This window comes from Pristis pectinata, chromosome 24 (genome assembly GCF_009764475.1).
Source record: "Pristis pectinata isolate sPriPec2 chromosome 24, sPriPec2.1.pri, whole genome shotgun sequence".
NCBI lineage: Eukaryota > Metazoa > Chordata > Chondrichthyes > Rhinopristiformes > Pristidae > Pristis > Pristis pectinata.
In genome coordinates, this window is record NC_067428.1 from 9,530,730 (window position 1) to 9,551,652 (window position 20,923).

The window sequence follows — 20,923 nt, forward strand, 5'->3', positions numbered from 1 at the left end:
TGCGCTCACGTTCTGCTGAACCGCAATAACATCCACGGTCTTGCACTGTATACAACATTATAAGTGATAAACAAGTTAGACATCAAAAACATGCTGCCTGTGGCTGACACTGCAATAGGTCATTTGAGGGCAATCAGCAGGAGTGGGGAGATATTTAAGGAACAGCTGCCTGTCTCAGCAGCGGACCGGGTACTTGCAGACATAAACCACCAGGTGTCTCTGCTGAGCAACAACACCAATTCCAGCCGGACTGTTGCAAAGTGTTTCAAAACTAAAGAGTACACTTCTCAGAAATTATTTGGATTACACATTGCCACTTTACCTTGAGGCCATCACACCAAGGTACTCAGGATCCAATGTTTTAACCCTCCCATCCAGCAACTAATGGAGGGGGAGGAATGTGTGCAGGAAAGTATACTTTTACAGGAGCCAAGACTCTCTTCCAAACCCCTGCCGTATTCCCCCTCGGCCCATGCAGTTGTGAACAGTGACACGTGCAGTCTTTCCTTCCTCCATCCTCAGATAAAATACTGTCGCCTGCACCTCCAGCTCCTGGCAATCTCTGCTTCGCTCCACTCCGCTCTGCTCTACTGCCGCAGCAGCCCTACTTCGTTAGGAGTTTGGGGAGGTTTGGTATGTCACCAAAGGCTCTTACAAATTTCTATAGATGTACGGTGGAGACCATTCTGACTGGTTGCATCACGGCCTGGTATGGAGGCTCTAATGCACAGGAGTACATGAGGCTGCAGTGGGTTGTAGACTCAGCCAGCTCCATCACAGGCATAACCTGTGCTTCAAGAAGGTGACATCCATCATTAAGGACACTCACCATCTGGGACATTCCCTCTTCTCGTTACTACCATCGGGGAGGAGGTACAGGAGCCTGAAGACCCACACTCAATGATTCAGAAACCCCTTCTTCCCCTCTGCCAGCAGATTTCTGAACGATCCATGAACCCATGAACACTACTTTGTTATTCCTTTTTTAATTGCACTATTTATTTATTTTTGTAATTTATAGATTTTACGTCTTTGCCCTGTACTGCTGCCACAAAACAACAAATTTCACGTCATATGTCAGTGATAATAAATCTGATTCTAGATTCTTCTTGTTATCTCCATCTCTAAAACCCTTTGAATTCTGTGTAGTCCATTAATTTTGGCCTCTTCAATTTTTCGTATTGTCATCCCATTGTTGGAAGGTGTTCTTCAGCCACCCAGACCCTAAACTGGGAAATTCTTTTTTTCCAAAATATACCCCTTTCCCTCTTTTCCTTTAAGTCACTTCTTAAAACCTATATCTGTTACAAGATGCTGGAAATCTAAAATAAAAATTGCTGGGAATACTCAACAGGTCAGTCAGCACACGTGGAGAGAGAAGCAAGGTTATTGTTTCAGATCGATGACCCTTCATCAGAGCCAGTGGCACAGCAAGTTCTCATGAAGGATCATCAACACAAAACATGAACTCTGCTGTTCTCTCTATAATTGTTGCCTGACCTACCGAATATCTGTTGTTACACAAAGTGCTGGAGGAACTCAGCAGGTCAGGCAGCGTCTATGGAAGGAAATAAACAATCGATGTTTTGGGTCGAGACCCTTCATCAGGACTGGAAAGGAAGAGGGAAGAAGCCGGAATAAGGAGGTCGTGGGGGCGGGTGGGGGCGGAGCACAGGCGGGCAGGTGATAGGTGAGTCCAGTTGAGAGGGAGAAAGTAGGTGGGTGGGGGGGGGGATGAGAGGGAGTGATGTAAGAAGCAGGGAGGTGATAGGTAGAAGAAGCAAAGGTCTGAAGAAGGAATCTTGTAGGAGAGGGCAGTAGACCATGGGAAAAAGGGAAAGAGGTGGGGAATAGATGGGCAGGTCATGAGGGCAGGGTCGAGGAAAGAGAAGTGGGGAGGGGGCCACAGGAATAAGGTAAAACAAAGGGGGTGGAATTTCTGCCACCTCCAATAGGATCCCACCACCAGGCACATCTTCCCCTCCCTCTTCTTTCCGCTTTCCGCTGGGATTGCTTCCTCCACGACTCCCTTGTCCACTCGTCCCTCCCCAATGATGATCCTCCCGGCACTTATCCCTGCAACCGTGCAAAGTGCTACTACACCTGTCCCTACACCTCCCTCACCACCATTCAGGGCCCTAGACAGTCCTTCCGGGTGAGGCAGTGCTTCACCTGCGAATCCGAGGGTGTCATTTATTGCATCTGGTGCTCCCGGTGTGGCCTCCTCTACATTGGTGAGACCCGACGCAGATTGGGTGACCGCTTCGTCGAGCACCTTTGCTCCGTCCGCCACAAAAGCCAGGATCTCCCGGTGGCTGCCCACTTCAATTCCACATCCCATTCCCAAACCAACATGTCTATCCATGGCCTCCTCTACTGCCACATCGAGGCCAGACACAGGATGGAGGAACAACACCTCATATTCTGCCTTGGTAATCTCCAACCTAACAGCCTCAACATCGATTCCAGTAAAACGTCCGCTCCCCCCCCCCTTTGTTTTCCCTTATTCCTGTGGCCCCCTTCCCCACCTCCTTCCCCTTTTTTCCATAGTCTACTGCCCTCTCCTACCAGATTCCTCCTTCAGCCCTTTGTCTCTTCTACCTATCACCTCTCAGCTTCTTACATCACTCCCTTTCAGTCCCCCCCCCTCCCCCACCTACCTACCTTCCCCCTCTCACCTGGACTCACCTGTCACTGGCCAGCCTGTGCTCCTCCCCTGACCTTCTTATTCTGGCTTCTGCCCTCTTCCTTTCCTGACCTGCTGAAGGGCCTCGACCCAAAACATCGACTGTTTATTTCCCTCCATAGATGCTGGCTGACCTGCTGAGTTCCTCCAGGATTTTGTGCTTATTGCTCCAGATTCCAGCATCTGCAGAATCTCTTGCGTCTCAATTTCTGTTCTTATTTCAGATTTCCAGCATCTGCATTTTTTTTTGCTTTTCAATTTCTATGACAAAGGTTTTGTCCGCCTGTCTTGAGATTTCATTATATGGTGTCGAGTTTTATTTGATAAAGCTCCAAAATAGTTTTGAAAGTTTTTATTAAATTTATGAATGCAACTTATTCTTTACCAGACACACAAAGGTAACATCTGCAAATTTGCTGATGCAAACAAGAATGGATCCATTAAACTGAAGAGACATGGAGAGGATTGAATCACTGCATTCACTCCATTCTGGGTGTAGTAATTAGTTAGTTTTAACTAGACTTGGGCCACAGCAGAGGCCTCCAAGTTGTGGCTGTTGGAGTCTTTCCTCTTACCGTTCAGTGAGCCAACCGATGTCACTTCCCCACCAGTGGAAGGATGGATATGAGAAGGAAGAGGATAATAAGACAAGTGGTCAAATGTTGTCAAAAAGGTTAAGTTTTAGAGAGTTTCTTGGGAGGCAACAAATAGAAAAACAAATAGGGAATGAATTCCCCAAAACACAGATACTTTTCAACTGCTTGGAAACAAACCGCTTCAGGGTTTGTTTTCATTTCAGTCTTTACTGGCCTCTGTGACATGTATTTGGATCCTGAGTTTTTTTTTCTGAATTTCCCCAGTAAGATGCCCAATATCCAAATACAATGGAACCTCCTTATTCTTCCAACCAATGTGCAGCACATTGGTCATATTTACCGTGAATGTGATTTCCCAATTGACTATCGATTCTGCAGTTTTTTTTCTATTTTATCACATTCCTCCCCTCAGTAACCATGGTCATCAGCTTGCTGTTCTGCACATAGAGCCTCAGCATCTCAGGGCACATCTGCCAGTGGTGGAGTAAATAAAATCAATGATGTGTAAAAGTCAAAAATTTGAAGAGCACAGAAATTCTCAAAGGTTTATGGAGCTAGAGGTGGGGACAGGCCAGTGGTGGTGAGCACAGGGGTAGCTTTGAAAACAAGAATGAAAATTTAAAGTCGCAGTACTCACTATACATCGGAAATAGCGGATGAAGAAAACTTAGGATACTGGTCACAGGTTTGGATCAACTCAAGCTTATGGAGGGTGAAAGCTGGAAGATCATCCAGAGAGAGATGCAGTAGTGAAGCGCAAACTTAGAAATAGCAGTCTGCACCACCCAGAATTGTTGACGCACATTTGCATAGTGGGAAATTATAGATAACTCCAGTGATTTAATTTGGAGATTTTCAGTAAATGAAGACCTCTTCTACTCCTAGTTGGAAGCAAAGGGAGGGGGAGAGGGACAAGGAAGAGTAGGAGAGAGAGGGCGAGGGAACGGAAGGGGAGTGGAGAGAGAGGGGAATGGGGAGGGGAAGAGGGGAGAGAAGGGGGTGGAAGAGAGTAGAGAAAGAATAATAGTGAGGGGGAAGAGGGAGAGAGAGGGAGGAGGAGAGAAGGAAGAGAGACCAGGAGGGGGGGAAAGGGTGGAGGAGAAGATGGGACCCCTGGATAGGAGAGACAGTGAGAACGAGAAGAGGGGAGCAGGTGAGCAGAAGAGAATGGGGAGAGGGAGAAGAGTTGGAGGGGGAGCATGGGAGGGAGGGAGGGGGAGGCGGGAGCTGTTTAATAAGTTTGCAGGTAACACGAAAATTGGTGCTATTGTTGACAGCGCAGAGAATAGTCAGGCGACAGAATGATCTGATCAGCTGGTAATTTCAACAGGACAATGGCAGATGGAATTTAATCCTGATAAGTATTTGGGAGGACAAATAAGAGAAGGACATATACCACAAATATGGAGGGGAGGGGAGGGGAGGGGAGGGGAGGGGAGGGGAGGGGGAAAGGCAAGGAGGGAATCTCGGCATGGGTGGGGAACTGCATCATCGCAAGCCACCTTCCTCTGCACTGTGAGATGTTAACTACAGCACAGGCACTAACATTAAAAGATGAATTATTTTAATTTTTTTTGCCTCTTTAAGAGGTGGACAGGTAGATTTTTTTTTAACGGTTTGTTTCCCCTCATTGGCACCGCTCCCAAATCTGGTGGGGCTGCAACTCCGGCGGCTGGAGATGTTTCCGGCTCTGTGGACACTGTTAAAATCCGCCAAAGCTCCTACAAATCCCACAATCCGCTTTCGGCTGCGCTGCTGTTGCGTAGAGCCAGTGCGGTGCTGTTAAGTATTGGGCCTCCCTCTCTCTCTCCTCGTTAGCAGTCAGTCAGTCAGTCACTGTGCTTTGTTCGCTCTTTTAAAGGCGAGGTGGTGAAATAAGCAAGCCGCAATGTTATTGCAATCAGTGTTATTTTAAAGAAACGGAAAGGAATCCATGTAGAGATTCCGCAATGGCAGATCACAATAAGGTAACATTTCGATAGGAACAATGTTGCACCTGCAATGAATGGTTTAACCTGCAGAGCAGAGGCTGGGTGGGTGGGAGTTGAGAATGAAATTGACCTGATACAAAACGCACCCATTTTTAATGCTGTAACACAAATGAATTTCAAAGCATTCTGACAATCCGTGGCTCTCAATTCTGTGACTTAATGTAGGAAGGTGGTTTTAATCATTAATTCCAGATATCGATAGAGACTGTTTTTAATAAGCTAACCAGCATTCAAAATGGGAAATGAGATTGTAAGTGATTGGTCTAATAGATCAGTACAGATTGTTCTAAGCGTGGATGAATTTGTGCAAATGGTGCATTAATACTTATTTGTGACACAGCATGAACTATTTTGCACGGTGTGTAATTTAACGGCCTTTAATTTGGTCCTTTGGATTAAGTAAGTAACAAGTTGTATCTTGGAGGCCTGGCGTTTAAAACGTACCGGTTTGAAAAGAGTGTCAGCCTTACTTCTGGCTGAGTTCCCGTGTAACCCCAGTACTGTGCACATGAAGACTTTACCGGTCGGTCCGGTTTATAAATACGATTTGCAACCTAATCAGAATTTCATGACCAAAATGGTTGAGGGCCATCTGAATTATGGAAATATTGCTCGGATTTATCAGTACTGCTTTTCTCATTATGCTGAGATAGTTTAAATGGAATATTTCTGTCCTGGGAATATCTCAATGTGCTTCACCTTAGCCCTTCCCAGAATCTGGAATTCTGTTTGCAGCCTTGGATGTGTGGGGAAACAATATTATATGTAAAGGAAGAAATGATTATAAATTCCTGTTTTATAAAGGGCTTGTTCCAACCCTGGATGTAAGTGGCAACATAGGCACTAGTAGCATTTGTGGTTGAAAGGCCTGAGCTGTAGGCTTTTACTGCAGGCCCCAGATTAAATAGAGCTATGGGATTTGAGGGAGTGTCTTCTAAGGTCGTTTCTAGTCTACTAGCCAAGGAGAGGATTGGGCCTGAACATCAGGCAGAGAAGGGGGGGGGGGGAGACAGAAGCTGTCTGCGATGGAAGTCACAAGGAAAATGTTTAGTGATGGAATACAGAGCAGGTCCCTTCATATCAGAATGGGGAAAACAAAATTGGTGTGATCCTGCTTCAGAATCTGCAGTTAAATAGTCTCTTTTCTGATCAAATGTTGATTGGAAATAAATACAAGTATTTAATGTTTTTATCCCAGATTTTCAGTTTGTGGTTGTAATATCTGAAATACAGGGACATCAGGTAGCCACTAACACAGGAACTCTGTTAAGTGATATACTTCTGCACAGTGGGAGCAACTGAATAAAGAGGGCAGTGTTCTCAACATTCAAGCACTCAAATTAGCAGCAGGAGTCGCCCTGCAAGGCTGCTCTGCCTTTTAAATAACAGCGCAAGTGATCTGTATGAAGAGATTGGTATTTAAAGCTATCCTATTTTCAGCTTTGATTATTAAGTTTGAGCAGTGAGGAGAAAACTTGTCTAATGTGATTTCCCCAATGGTGTGAGTAAACATTAATTGCCAACTAGCAGAGCAAGCTTGCCCCACTCTGACTGCTACATCAACTGAAGAAGTCTGATAAACATTCTGTAGGTGATTATTAAGGTGATGCAAGGGCATCTTTTCACCCTAGATGATAAGTTTTGGCAACATGGTCCCAAGGTGTAGGTGAACCTAACCTTTCAGATCTTTGAGTTTTTTTTTCAGTGTTCTACGGGCGTAAGAAATGGGTTCCATAACCCCTTGTATTTGGTCTACCATCCATTCAGATAATGGCTAATCCTCTAACTCATTCATATTCCCACCCTCTTTCCATTGCCCTCTGATTATTTTCAGCATCCAAAAATCCTTGCATCAATGGGTTGGATATGGCAACTCTCAAAGCAAATGAATAGGCCTTCACTGAAATTGGTTTTGCTCCTTTGTTTGTCTTTACTCTACCAATTTCATCTGGGAGGAGGAAGAAAGTGTTATGGAGAGGAATAGTTTTGGAATTAAAGTCTAAATAATGTAAAGTAGAGGATTGCCCGGAAGATGCAGCCATAGTAGTGTAGATGGAAAAACATGGTTGGCTTATTCAACTGGTTGACATTCGGGGCTCTTGTGAGAATTTGCAGACACAAATTTTCTGTTCCTCCTCGTGCATGTGTTGGCACTTGCTTTAATAATTATGTGGAAAAAATGTTGTTGTAGGGAATAAGTGAGCCTAATAGAGAAATGTTAACTCGCTTCACCTGCAGTGTACTTAGTACGTAGCCTGGTGAATAGGAACATTCCACCACGGATGTGAGATTGTCTAATGTTTGCGACAATAAATGCACCTGAAGCATTTTGAATCATCTTCACCCAGCAGTGCATTGTGGATGATTGGCCTTTATCTTCCTTTGAGTCCTTGCCATCTTACAACTCTTTCTTTAGCCTTTTGAATTAGTTCCTCATCGTCTCAAGAAATTCCTGGACACAGTGGCTACAGCAAAAGTTTGTAGTACCAGCTGTAGATTTGTCAAAAGTTCTATTAAAGCAACTCTTCCCAAACTGAGCATCAGTGAATAGGTATTTGGTTTCTGTTAGGGCTACTCAGCTTCTGACCTTGTTGCATCCTTTGGTCCAAACATGGATAAAAGAGCTGAAATCCTGAGTCAAAGTAAGATCAAGTGCACTTGCCATCAAGGTGGGGTATGACAGATTGCGGCATTAAACAGTTCTGATTTTAAAAAACTGAATTTAATAGGAATTGAGGCTAAAATTCTCCACATGCTAGACATACCAGACTCAGATGTTTGTTGGTATTGTAGATCAATAACTTCAGACACAGCATGTTACAGCAGGGATTCCTCAGGGCAGTGAATTAGGCTTCTCGTCTCCACTGTTTTATCAATAGCTGTCCTTTCATCATATGTTTAGAAATGAGGTTGTTTCATGTTTGGTCCCTCCTAACTTAGCAATCTGTACCCACTTGCAGTAATTCCTGCACAAAATTCAAGTTTGGCCTATTAAATGTCAAGGCCATAACCATTTCCAGAAAGATCTAGCTACCTACCCTTGAAATTCAATGACATTATCATCACTGAATGCCACCACACTGAATGCCACCACCAAATCCTTACAACAAACCATCCAACATGTGTAGCTACGAGAACAGGATAGCATGTGTACTACATAGTAGAAATCCTTGCTTTCTGACTTCCCTGAGGGCTATCCACCCACCAGCACAAATTGGGAGGAGTGGTATATTCAGTTTCCTGGATCCAAAAATGTTCAAAGTTCAACAAAGCTTAAGTGTTGCCTCTTTCCCCAATTTATATATTCCTTCGCCAACAATGTACTATAACTTTAGTGTGTGCCATCTATAAAATAGTCTGCAATGATTCACAAGGACTTGTTCCACGGAACCTGCCAAATCTTCACCTAGAAGGAAAAAGGCAGCAGATGCAAGGAAACACCAGTGACTAAGCTCCTTCAGGTTACCTACTATCCTGAGTTTGAAATACATCCTTGTTCCTTGTCATTAAATCAAAATCCAGTACTGCAGAAATTTCTTCACTGAAGACATAGCAGTTCATGAAGGTGGCTTGTCACCATCTTTGAGATCAATTAAAGATAGGCAATAAATGCTGGATTGCCAGTTACATCACATCCCATGAAGAATTTATTTCAAACTAAATAATGCATACTTGTGTCTTCTAAGGCTTGAGCAATAGTTAAAGTTATAGAGAAATACAGCATAGAATCTGGCCCAACCATAACCCACTCACGTTAATCCCATTTCTTTATATATTATTCTCCCCACATTCTCAAGAACCCTTACAGGATTATGGAGGAATCATCTTTGTCAGGGGTATGGATTGGCATGTGAGAGAGAATGTGACCTTGAACTTCCCTATTTGCTGCATACAGTCTTCTGAATTTACAATCTCAATTTAGCAAGACAATATTTGAATTATTAATGTCATTTTTCTCAAAGCATTTTGCCAATATTAAATTTAGCTTGGTCTTGCAAACACTGGTGTCTTACACAGCTGACAACATTGAAATAAAATATCATGTGGATAGTTTTCTAACCATGTGAAGTATATTTGTTATGAAACCAGGGTGATTGGACCAACTCCATGTGAAGGACGTCAGTGTTGCGAAGATAAATCGGGAAGTTATGGTTGAATGATAAATATAAAACATCTAGTGGGGGAAAATATTTCATGGAGGTAGTCCTCTACTTCTCTAACAATACTTTTGAGAGATGTGGATAACATGAGTTTTCACCAGGGAAAAGATTGCAATGAGTATACAGTATTCTCTAACTCTAATCCAGCTACTCTTAACCTTCCTCAGGAGTCTTTAAGGAAGATTATAACTACACTGGCTGTGAAAAATGAGGAGGTCCAGAACTTTGTCTACGTGCTGAAGCGAACCCTGCAGAATGTTGAGGTAACACTGAGTCTTTAAACTCATTGTCTGTGATTGGCAGCCAATCGAACTCTTCATAAAGTTTTAACCAAAACCTGAATGATTTAATTGGTGCTTGGTGGCTTTGTAATAATATATTATTCCTGGCCAGGGTAATGACCAGTAGTAGCAAGATTTTATTTCAGTGTGTTCTATTTGCTAATGGTCCTTCAACCACCGCGCACCACCAACCCCCCCCGCCCCCCCCCCCCCCCCCCCCCCCCCCCCCCCCCCCCCCCCCCCCCCACCTCAATCAGCCACCATCCCTTGTGCTTAAAGGGATTCAACTATGTGGAACAGGTCAAACTGGAAGTTGACCATTTGTGTTCACGGAGGATAGTGACTATGCAAGGGAAGTTAGTCAAATGAGGAATGGCCATTTCTGCCTGCCCACAGAATCTGAAACTTATATCTGCTCTAAATATTCACACTATAAATATCCTGAAACTTTTTTAAATCGTGTGGGGAAAGTTCCACATGAGGGGTGTCTAAAACTAGTGACCAGAAGTTTGAGAGCTGATCACTAGTAAGGAATTTGGAAGAAATTTCATTACCCTGAGAACACATGGTATTTGAACACTTTGGATGTATAAGGAAAAGCAAAATTACAATAGTTACTCAATTTACGATTGGTTGATTTAGGAATTTTCACTTTAATGACATTGACACTTTGGCTTTTGGTTAACAAAGCTATTTTCTACTAGCATGGATAGCATGCCACTTTCTATTCATAGAAACACACTGTACTGAAATAATCCATGATGCATTTTGATTTCTGAAATTTTGCTGAATGGAACATGTTCCAGGAGTGCATCCCTTACATGAATTGAGGGAGAAAGGAATTAAAAGTACATGCTGATGGAATTGATACCAGAAAGTGCAAGGAGCCCCTGATACAGTTGTGCAGGAGGCTATGATTCAACAGTAAAACTGCCAGCTTTAGCAAAAACCTGACAAGTTTGCTTTTAGGTTACAGCCAACTGCAAGGGAGGCCTTGTGGTAACCATAGCCACATGACATGTTATAACATAAAAGCAGCTTTTGTTTTTCCATTGTTTTTCCATTCCTATAAACATCAACAGGGAGACGAGCAACAAATCGCCCTTGCGATTAGTGAGTGAACACCACACATTGTGTCCAGAATCATGTGAATGAGAGAGATCCCTAATTTGATCCCTGTGGGAATGGTGATGCTGGTCCTTGTGTCCCTGAACTAGAAACAGCTGGGAAAGGAAGAATTAGCTTGGTTTGTTGCTCATTAATGGGTCACTGGTTGAGAGCAGGATGGGACTCTTCTATTATAGAACATAGAAAACCTACAGCACAATTCAGGCCCTTCGGCCCACAAAGCTGTGCCGAACATGTCCCTACCTTAGAAATTACTAGGCTTACCCATAGCCCTCTATTTTTCTAAGCTCCATGTACCTATCCAAAAGTCTCTCAAAAGACCCTATCGTATCCGCCTCTACCACCATTGCCGGCAGCCCATTCCACGCACTCACCACTCTCTGAGTTAAAAAAAACTTACCTCTGACATCTCTTCTATACCTACTCCCCAACACATTAAACCTCTGTCCTCATGTGGCAACCATTTCAGCCCTGGGAAAAAGCCTCTGACTATCCACACGATCAATGCCTCTCATTATCTTATACACCTCTATCAGGTCTCCTCTCATCCTCCGTCACTCCAAGAAGAAAAGGCAGAGTTCTCTCAACCTGTTTTCATAAGGCATGCTCCCCAATCCAGGCAGCATCCTTGTAAATCTCCTCTGCACCCTCTCTATGGCTTCCACATCCTTCCTGTAGTGAGGCGACCAGAACTGAGCACAGTACTCCAAGTGGGGTCTGACCAGGGTCCTATATAGCTGCAACATTGCGTCTCGGCTCCTAAATTCAATTCCACGATTGATGAAGGACGATACACTGTATGCCTTCTTAACCACAGAGTCAACCTATGCAGCTGCTTTGAGCGTCCTATGTACTGGGACCCCAAGATCCCTCTGATCCTCCACACTGCCAAGAATCTTACCATTAATACTATATTCTGCCTTCATATTTGCCCTACCAAAGTAAACCACTTCGCAATTATCTGGGTTGAACTCCATCTGCCACTTCTCAGCCCAGTTTTGCATCCTATCTATGTCCCGCTGTAACCTCTGACAGCCCTCCACACTATCCACAACACCTCCAATCTTTGTGTCATCAGCAAACTTACTAACCCATCCCTCCACTTCCTCATCCAGGTTGTTTATAAAAATCACAAAGAGTAAGGGTCCCAGAAGTTATAGACCAGTACACCACTGGTCACTGACCTCCATGCAGAATATGACCTGTCAACAACCACTCTTTGCCTCTGTGGGCCAGCCAGTTCTGGATCCACAAAGCAGTGTCCCCTTGGATCCCATGCCTCCTTACTTTCTCAATAAGCCTTGCATGGGGTACCTTATCACATGCCTTGTATATGGATTTCAACACTATATCTACTGCTCTTCCTTCATCAATGTGTTTAGTCTTACCCTCAAAAAATTCAATCAGGCTCATAAGGCAGGACCTGCCCTTGACAAAGCCATGCTGACTATTCCTAATCATAATGTACCTCTCCAAATGTTCCTAAATCCTGCTTCTCAGGATCTTCTCCATCAATTCACCAACCACTGAAGTAAGACTTACTGGTCTATAATTTCCTGGGGTATCTCTACTCCCTTTCTTGAATAAGGGAACAACACCTGCAACCCTCCAATCCTCTGGAACCTCTCCCATCTCCATTGATGATGCAAAGATCATCGCCAGAGGCTCTGCAATCTCCTCCCTTGCCTGCCACAGTAGCCTGGGGTACATCTCATCCAGTCCCGGTGACTTCTCCAACTTGATGCTTTCCAAAAGCTCCAGCACCTCCTCTTTCTTAATATCCACATGCTCAAGCTTTTCAGCCTGCTGCAAGCCCTCACTACAATCACCAAGATCTTTTTCCACAGTGAATACTGATGTAAAGTATTCATTAAGTACCTCTGCTGTTTCTTCCGGATCCATACACACTTTCCCACTGTTGTACTTGATAGGTCCTATTCTTTCACGTCTTATCCTCTTGCTCTTCACATACTTGTAGAATGCCTTGGAGTTTTCCTTAATCCTGCCCACCAAGGCCTTCTCATGTCCCCTTCTGGCTCTCCTAATTTCCTTCTTAAGCTCCTTCCTGTTAGCCTTGTACTCTTCCAGATCTCTAACATTACCTAGCTCTCTGAACCTCTTGTAAGCTTTTCTTTTCCTTTTGACTAGATTTATTACAGCCTTTGTACACCATGGTTCCTGTATCCTATTGTAACTTTCCTGTCTCATTGGAACATGCCTATGCAGAACTCTACACAAATATCCCCTGAATATTTGCCACATTTCTTCTGTACTTTGCCCAGAGAACATCTGTTCCCAATTTAACCTTCCAATTTCCTGCCTGAGAGCCTCATAATTCCCTTTACTCCAACTAAACGCCTTTCTAATCTGTCTGTTCCTATCCTTCTCCAATGCTATTGTAAAGGAGATAGAATTATGATCACTATCTCCAAAGTGCTCTCCCACTGAGAGATCTGACACCTGACCAGGTTCATTTCCCAATATCAAATCAAGCACTGCCTCTTCTCTTGTAGGCTTATCCACATATTGTGTTAAGAAACCTTCCTGAACACACTTAACAAACTCCACCCCATCTAAACCCCTTGCTGTATGGAGATGCCAATTGATATTTGGGAAATTAAAATCTCCCATCGCAACAACTCTGTTATTATCACACCTTTCTAGGACCTGTTTCCCTATCTGCTCCTCGATATGTTACTACTGGGCGGCCTATATATAAAAAAAACAGTAAAGTTATTGACCCCTTCCTGTTCCTAACTTCCACCCACAGAGACTCCGTAGACAGTCCCTCCATGACGTCCACCTTTTCTGCAGCCGTGACACTATTTCTGATCAACAGTGCCACTCCCCCACCTCATTTGCCTCCCTCCCTGTCCTTTCTGAAACATCTAAAACCCAGCACTTGAAGTAACCATTCCTATCCCTGAGCCATCCAAGTCTCTAATGGCCACCACATCGTAGCTCCAAGTATTTATCCAAGCTCTAAGCTCATCCACCTTGTTCACAATACTCCTTGCGTTAAACTAGACACATCTCAAACCGTCAGTCTGAGCATGTCCCTTCTCTATCACCTGCCTATCCTCCCTCAAGTACCGTCTACAACCGTTCTCTATTTGAGTGCCAAACACCTCTTCCCCAGTCTCTCCAGTTTGGATCCCACCCCCCAACAATTCTAGTTTAAACTTTCCCCAGTAGCCTTAGCAAACCTCCACGCCAGGATATTGGTCCCCCTGGCATTCAAGTGCAACTCGTCCTTTTTGTACAGGTCATACTTGCCCCAAATTATGCTCATTGCTATTGAATAACTCACTAATACTTGATAGCCGGATTCACACATGTAGAAAACTGTGAAGGTGAGTACTGAAGGAGGTTTGAAACAGTGATCAGCTTTGGAATATTGCTGTGTGTTTGGGCAGCTTCTTCCTGTCATTCTGAATGAACATAGCTGAAAGAAACAAGTTTTGGCTGGCATTAACCATATTCAGCTGTTTAACAGGAATTCAGAAACAATCAATGCCTGAAATGAAGAAAGAATATTTGAAAAATAATAGTATGTTGAAATGTACTTTCCTGGAAGTGTATTTACATGTTGTGTTCCCTGTTTAATTGACTGAGAAGACTAAATTAATTTTGATAGTGATCCCAGGCAGAATGAGCAGAGTGCTAACATTGCTGATATTCAGGTTCCTTGTGCATTCTGGTGTAAAAGCCCTGGACCTAATCTCCCCTGAGATTGGCAGTGTGCCAGTAATATTCAGTGTTAAGGTAACAGCTTTAGCAGTGTGCTCCAGTGAAGCTGCTATCTGTCAGAATACAGCAACAAAGGCCCTCTTAACTAATACTTCTATCTCTTAACTTGCAGTAACCATAGCCTCATGACATAAAAACAGCTTTTATTTTTCCATTCCACAAATATTAGCAAGAATAGAGGCTACAAGTACCCCTTGTGGTTAATATTTCTCTACAATCTTTGTCGTTTTTTTTACCAAAATCTCACCCCAGGCAGCTGTGGGTGTGCTACAATATTTTTTTTGTCCATCCTTGGTATAATGGCTCATCTGAAACATTGATTTAAAAACAAACAGTTCCTACAATGATGGACAAAGCCACTACACAAAACTTTTGGATATTATGTGCAAGAAAGTGGGAGGCTTTTGGCATGAAGTTAGTTGGTTTTAAAATACACTCCAGTTCTCAAGGTATTCTGTTTTCTGCCTGACTGACGCAGGCAGACCACACTTACCACCCACAAGAATAGTCATTGTATCTATACTTTCTGTATATTTTCCACCTTCAATACTAGACCTTGAATTTTTATTAATGTAAAAATGTTGTTTGAGTTCAATTTGTATTTTCTTGCATGCCAAAGAACTTGTTCCTCTCAGAATAATTTTGAGATCTTTAACATCCACCTCAAATGTCAGAGTTGAATGCTTGATTAATATATGGCAGTGGTCTTCTCTTCGGAGTTTTTTTTAAAATCTTTCCTCACGGTTTGGATACCTTAAGAGCAATATCAATTTGCTTCCCTATTTTGCAATGATACTGGAGCCTGGACATCCTTGGCTCCATTTAGTTGACCAGAACTATACAATAAGTTCTAGGTGAGCCCATGCCAGTGTTTCATGCCAACTCAATATCACCCAAAATTTATGCTCCATTTCCCTACTTATAGATCTGGTTGTCCTTAAGCAGGAGAGCATTCAGAAAATGTAATACAATAAAGCAGTATCAGCATGGTTTTAAGAAAGGGAAATAATTTGAGCTGTTTTGAGAGAAGTAAGTGGCCAAATGGATAAAGAGAGGATGATAGATGAAGTGTATTTAGCTTTCCAAAAAGCGCATGAAAAGTTTGCGTGTAAAGGTTACTGGACAAGGTAAGAGCTCATGGCATGGGGGTGGGAGGGGTGGTAATATTAGCATAGCTAGAGGATTGTTATTGGTTAATCAATCATAGTCTGAATAATTGGGTCATTTTCAGGTTGACAAACTATAACTAGTGGGTTGCCACAGGGATCAGGGCTGGAGCCTCAGCTACCTGGTCTTTATTAATGACTTCTGTTACGGACTCAGTGAAAGTCCCTTTAAGATAGAGAGTGTGTGTGTATGTGTGTGTGGGGCGTGCTTACGTCAATAGAAGATAAAGGACGTAATGACGTTGTTGAAGAAGTAAGAAGAAGAAGAAGGAAAGAGAGAGAGAGAAGGGAGAGAGACACCAGCCTGCTTGTTTTCTCTATCGATGGATGAGAAACAATAACTGTGTCTGCCACTGAAATCCATGTATGGAAGTTGGAAGTAATCCGGTGGAGTTCACTTTGTTGCTGACCTGTAGAAGGAAACAGGTATTTGTGTGTGGACGACCACGGTTCGGATGCTTTTCGGGGTGAGGAAGTCACTACCGAGTAAACACTGAAGTGTCGTTTGGGTTCCATCGTGGAACATTTGGATTTCGTATGTACTCTCTCTATGTTTTTCTACATCTACATCTTATCTTCAGACAACGGTGGTTGTTGAAGAAGCCCTTGCTCATGTTTCACCTTATGGCTTGCGGAAGTGAACTTTAAGAACCATTCAGGAACTGGGAGTTTTGGACTTTGTCACACACACACACACGAAGAGTTTAGTTTTGGGGTTAACGTTCGAGGTTTAACATTCTTGAATTCTAACATACTAACATTTTTACTTTTATTTTACGTATTATCAATAGTAGTGATTAATAAAATAGTTTTTAACACTGAATCATGCTCAGTGTGTTTCTTTTGTTGCTGGTTTGTGACAAAATTGGGGGCTCGTCCGGGATAGTTCCCAAGGTTAACGAGTGTCGTCTGGGATTGTACCCCATATTGACGAGATTTGTTCGAGATTCAATCCAAAGATTTTTGAGGGAGGTCTGATAAATTCTTTTTAATTGGCTTGTGTGTGTGGAAACCAGCAGCAATGGATATTAAGGCATTTTTGGAGTCACCAACCCAAAAGGGATTGGAGGTGGCGAAAAAGGATGATCTGATAAAGATTGCTACAAGGCTAAACCTTACAGAAGTAAAGCAGTCTATGAGAAAGGCAGATATTCAGAGACTGATAGCTGGCCATTATGTGGAAAAGAAGGTGTTTGAGAAGGAAGTGTTAAAACAGTTTCCTGGCAGTGAAATAGCAATTTCTGAGGCACAGGTGCAGCTGGCAAAGATAGAGGCTGAACGAGAGCAAACCCAGTTAAAGATAGAAGCTGAACGAGAACAAAAGAGATTAGAGGCCGAACGAGAGCAAACCCAGTTAAAGATAGAGGCCGAGCGAGAGAAATTAGAGGCCGAACAAAAGAAATTAGAGGCTGAACAAAAGATAACTCAGATGAAGATAGAGGCTGATCTAGCAATGAAGCAGATGGAGCTGGATAACGAGGAGAAAAAGAGGCAGCATGAGTTACAAATGAAGCGTAGGAGTTCGGAATCTGATTCTGATGATGGTTTTTCAGCCAGCAGGGAGGTTCGATTAGTCCCTCCGTTTGAAGAAGATCAGGTTGATCAGTATTTCCAACATTTTGAAAAGGTTGCTGTGAGTTCAAACTGGCCAAGGAAAGGATGGGCTCTTATGGTACAGAGTGTGATTAAAGGTAAAGCTCAAAAAGCTTATTCTGCTTTGTCTGTTGAGGATGCAGCTGATTATACCAAGGTAAAACAAGCTATATTGAAGGCCTATGAATTGGTCCCTGAGGCTTATAGACAAAAATTCAGAGACTTGAGGAAATCTGCAGATCAGACTTATATGGAATTTGCCAATGGAAAGAGAATATGTTTTGAACGATGGTGCCTGGCTAAAAATGTAGATGGGGATTATGATAAATTGACAGAATTGATACTGGTGGAAGACTTTAAAAGATGTGTTCCAGCTGAATTAACAACATATTTAAATGAAAAGGCAGTGGAAACTTTACAAGAAACTGCTAGGTTGGCAGATGATTATGCTTTAACCCATAAATCCAAATGGGGACAACCTAAAACCTTTCAAAAGAGTTACAAAGACAATCCAGGTAAACCAGAGATTAAATTGGGAGGTAATCAAAAAGGAAAAGATGAAAAGAAGCCAGGGCTGGAGAAACCTGTTGAGCGTACTTGTTATTACTGTAGGAAACCTGGCCACGTGATATCTAATTGTGCCCTTTTGAAGAAAAAGAAGGAAGCTGGGCCCAATGCTTGCTTTCAGGCAATTAAAAATCAAAAAGGTTTAGGAGATGCTGTTAAAGACCAGTCCTTGCAAGAGAGAAAAGCGGAAAAGTTGGAGGAGGTGAGAAAAGAATTCCGTTCGTATGTATCAGAGGGTTTTGTTTCACTGAATGATGAGTCACCCCAGGTGCCAGTGAAAATTCTTAGAGATACTGGGGCTAGTCAATCTCTCTTGCTGGACAGTGTTTTAAATTTTGGTGAAGAAAGTGACACTGGTGAAGTAAATCTAGTACGAGGCGTTACAGGTGAGACCATGTCTGTCCCTTTTCACAGGGTGATTTTAAAGTCAAAGTTCGTAGAAGGACCAGTCGAAATAGGGATAAGACCTAGTTTGCCAGTGGAAGGAGTTTCTTTGTTATTGGGAAATGACCTTGCAAATGGAGAAAGTGATCCTGTGGTACGGTTAACAACCAAACCAAGGATTGATGAGTCTGAGGATGATCCAGATGTTTACCCATCATGTGCAGTGACTCGAGCTAGAGCTAAAGAATTAGCCAAGACAGACAGTCCGGTGCAGTCTGATGTAGTTCCTTGTGACAGTCCTAAACAGGAAGAAAATTTTGATGCCTTATCTGAGACTTTTCTGTCTTCACTGGAGGATCAACATCCTTACAGTGAGCCTAAATTTAAAGATTTGTCTTTGTCGAGGAAGGATTTTATGGTGGAACAGACAAAGGACCCTGAGTTGACAGAATTGAAAGAAAAAGCTCTCTCATGTGAGGAGATTGAAAAGGTGCCAACTGGATACTATGTCAAAAATGGAGTGTTAATGAGGAAATGGAGACCTCCTCATGTTCCTGTTACTGAGGAATGGGAAGTTATTCATCAGGTTGTTGTTCCAAAAGTTTATAGGGATGAGATTTTAAACCTGGCCCATAGTATGCCTTTGGGTGGTCATTTTGGTGTGAATAAAACTGTAGGGAAGATCTTGAAACAATTCTATTGGCCTGGTTTGAGAAAAGATGTGGTGATGTTTTGTCGAACCTGCCACACATGTCAGATGGTAGGTAAACCAAATCAAAAACCCCCTGTGGCTCCTTTGAAACCAATTCCTGCTTTTGGTGAACCCTTTTCGAAGGTGATTGTGGACTGTGTTGGTCCATTACCAAAGTCTAAGACTGGAAATCAGTATTTGTTAACCATCATGTGTGCCACTTCTAGATTTCCAGAGGCAATACCCCTTAGAAATATTAAGGCCAAGACGGTGTCAAAGGCTCTTGTAAAATTTTTTACCTTGTTTGGTTTGCCAAAAGAAATCCAATCTGATCAAGGTAGTAATTTTATGTCAAAAATTTTTCAACAAATAGTCTATGAGCTGGGAGCAAAGCAGATTGTATCATCTGCATATCACCCAGAATCTCAAGGAGCTCTGGAGAGATTTCATTCTACTCTCAAAAATATGCTGAAGACTTATTGCTTTGAAAACACCAAGGATTGGGACGAAGGTATCCATTTACTTTTGTTTGCCGTTAGAGAATCGATCCAGGAGTCAATAGGATTTAGTCCGTTTGAGCTTGTGTTTGGACATAGGGTGAGAGGACCTTTGGAGTTGTTAAGAGAGCAATGGGTTAATGAGGAAGTTCACTTGAGTCTGTTGGACTATGTCCAAAAATTTAAAACTCGGTTGGAGAGAGTCTGCCAGCTAGCGAGAGAGCATTTGAAAACAAGCCAGATAAGAATGAAGACATATTTTGATAGACGTGCTCGGCCTAGGACATTCTCAGTGGGGCAAAAGGTGTTGGTATTTTTCCCTAGCCAAAATAATCCCTTGCAAGCTCGTTTTTCTGGACCCTATGTTATTGAATCTCGAGTGACTGATCTAACATATATAATCAAAACACCAGATAGACGCAAGAAAACACAACTCTGTCACGTAAACATGCTAAAACCTTATTATGAGAGGGATTCAGTGGTGGCCTTGGTGGATGGTGTAAAGGTTGTTTCTAGAATGCCTGATGTTGATGTTGAGGAAGGCCAATTTAGACCAAATATTGTTCCATCGAAACTAAAAAACCAAAATATCCTGGAGAACCTTGAAACGAAGTTGGACCATTTACAAGTTTCACAAAAACAACAGATGAGAGAATTAATTTTAAAATTTAAAAATCTGTTCCCAGATGTTCCAAACAGAACATTGATAATTACCCATGATGTTGATGTTGGGGATGCAAAACCAATCAAACAACACCCATATCGAATGAATGTGGAAAAAAGTAAACTTGTTGATCAGGAAATAAAATACATGTTGGAAAATGATATTATTAGACATTCTAATTCAAATTGGAGTTCGCCCTGTGTTATTGTACCTAAACCTGATGGAACTGTTAGATTTTGCACAGATTACAGGAAAGTGAATGCTGTAACGAAGTCAGATGCTTACCCTATTCCTAGGGTGGATGATTGCATAGACAGAGTGGGAAAGGCAAAATTTCTTACAAAGATTGACCTATTAAAAGGGTACTGGTGTGTTCCATTAACAGAAAGAGGAAGGGAAATTTCAGCCTTTGTAACCCCTTCTGGATTGTATGAATACAATGTTTTGCCATTTGGAATGAAAAATGCTCCGGCAACATTTCAAAGAATGATTAATTCGGTGATTCATGGGTTAAAACATACAGATGCCTACATTGACGACTTAGTGACTGGGAATGATACTTGGGAGGATCACATCTCTGCGTTAGAAAGGTTGTTTGAAAGACTTTCCAAGGCTAACCTTACAGTTAACTTGGCTAAAAGTGAATTTGGCCATGCCACTGTGACGTATCTTGGTTATGTTGTAGGTCAAGGCAAGCAAGCTCCTGTTCAGGTAAAAGTTCAAGCAATATCTGAGTTCCCTATTCCCACAGGTACGAGGACTGTTAGAA

At 42.6% G+C, this 20,923-nt stretch overlaps 1 protein-coding gene across 4 annotated transcripts in view; it reads left to right on the plus strand.

The window, feature by feature from the left end:
• The first annotated feature begins 4,991 nt into the window (after positions 1-4,991).
• The window catches only part of fsd1 (fibronectin type III and SPRY domain containing 1), a 97,781-nt gene continuing 81,849 nt past the window's right edge, over positions 4,992-20,923 (plus strand). For 3 of the 4 annotated variants that reach the window (XR_007958120.1, XR_007958119.1, XM_052037765.1), the window contains exons 1-2: positions 5,086-5,249; positions 9,601-9,696. Coding sequence is in view for 2 of the 4 variants with exons in the window: in XM_052037765.1 (XP_051893725.1) it covers positions 5,232-5,249; positions 9,601-9,696 (114 nt within the window). In the remaining 2 variants the exon portion in view is untranslated. Of the gene's footprint in view, positions 5,250-9,600; positions 9,697-20,923 lie in introns of all 4 variants that reach the window. The other variant, XM_052037764.1, reaches the window with a different exon arrangement.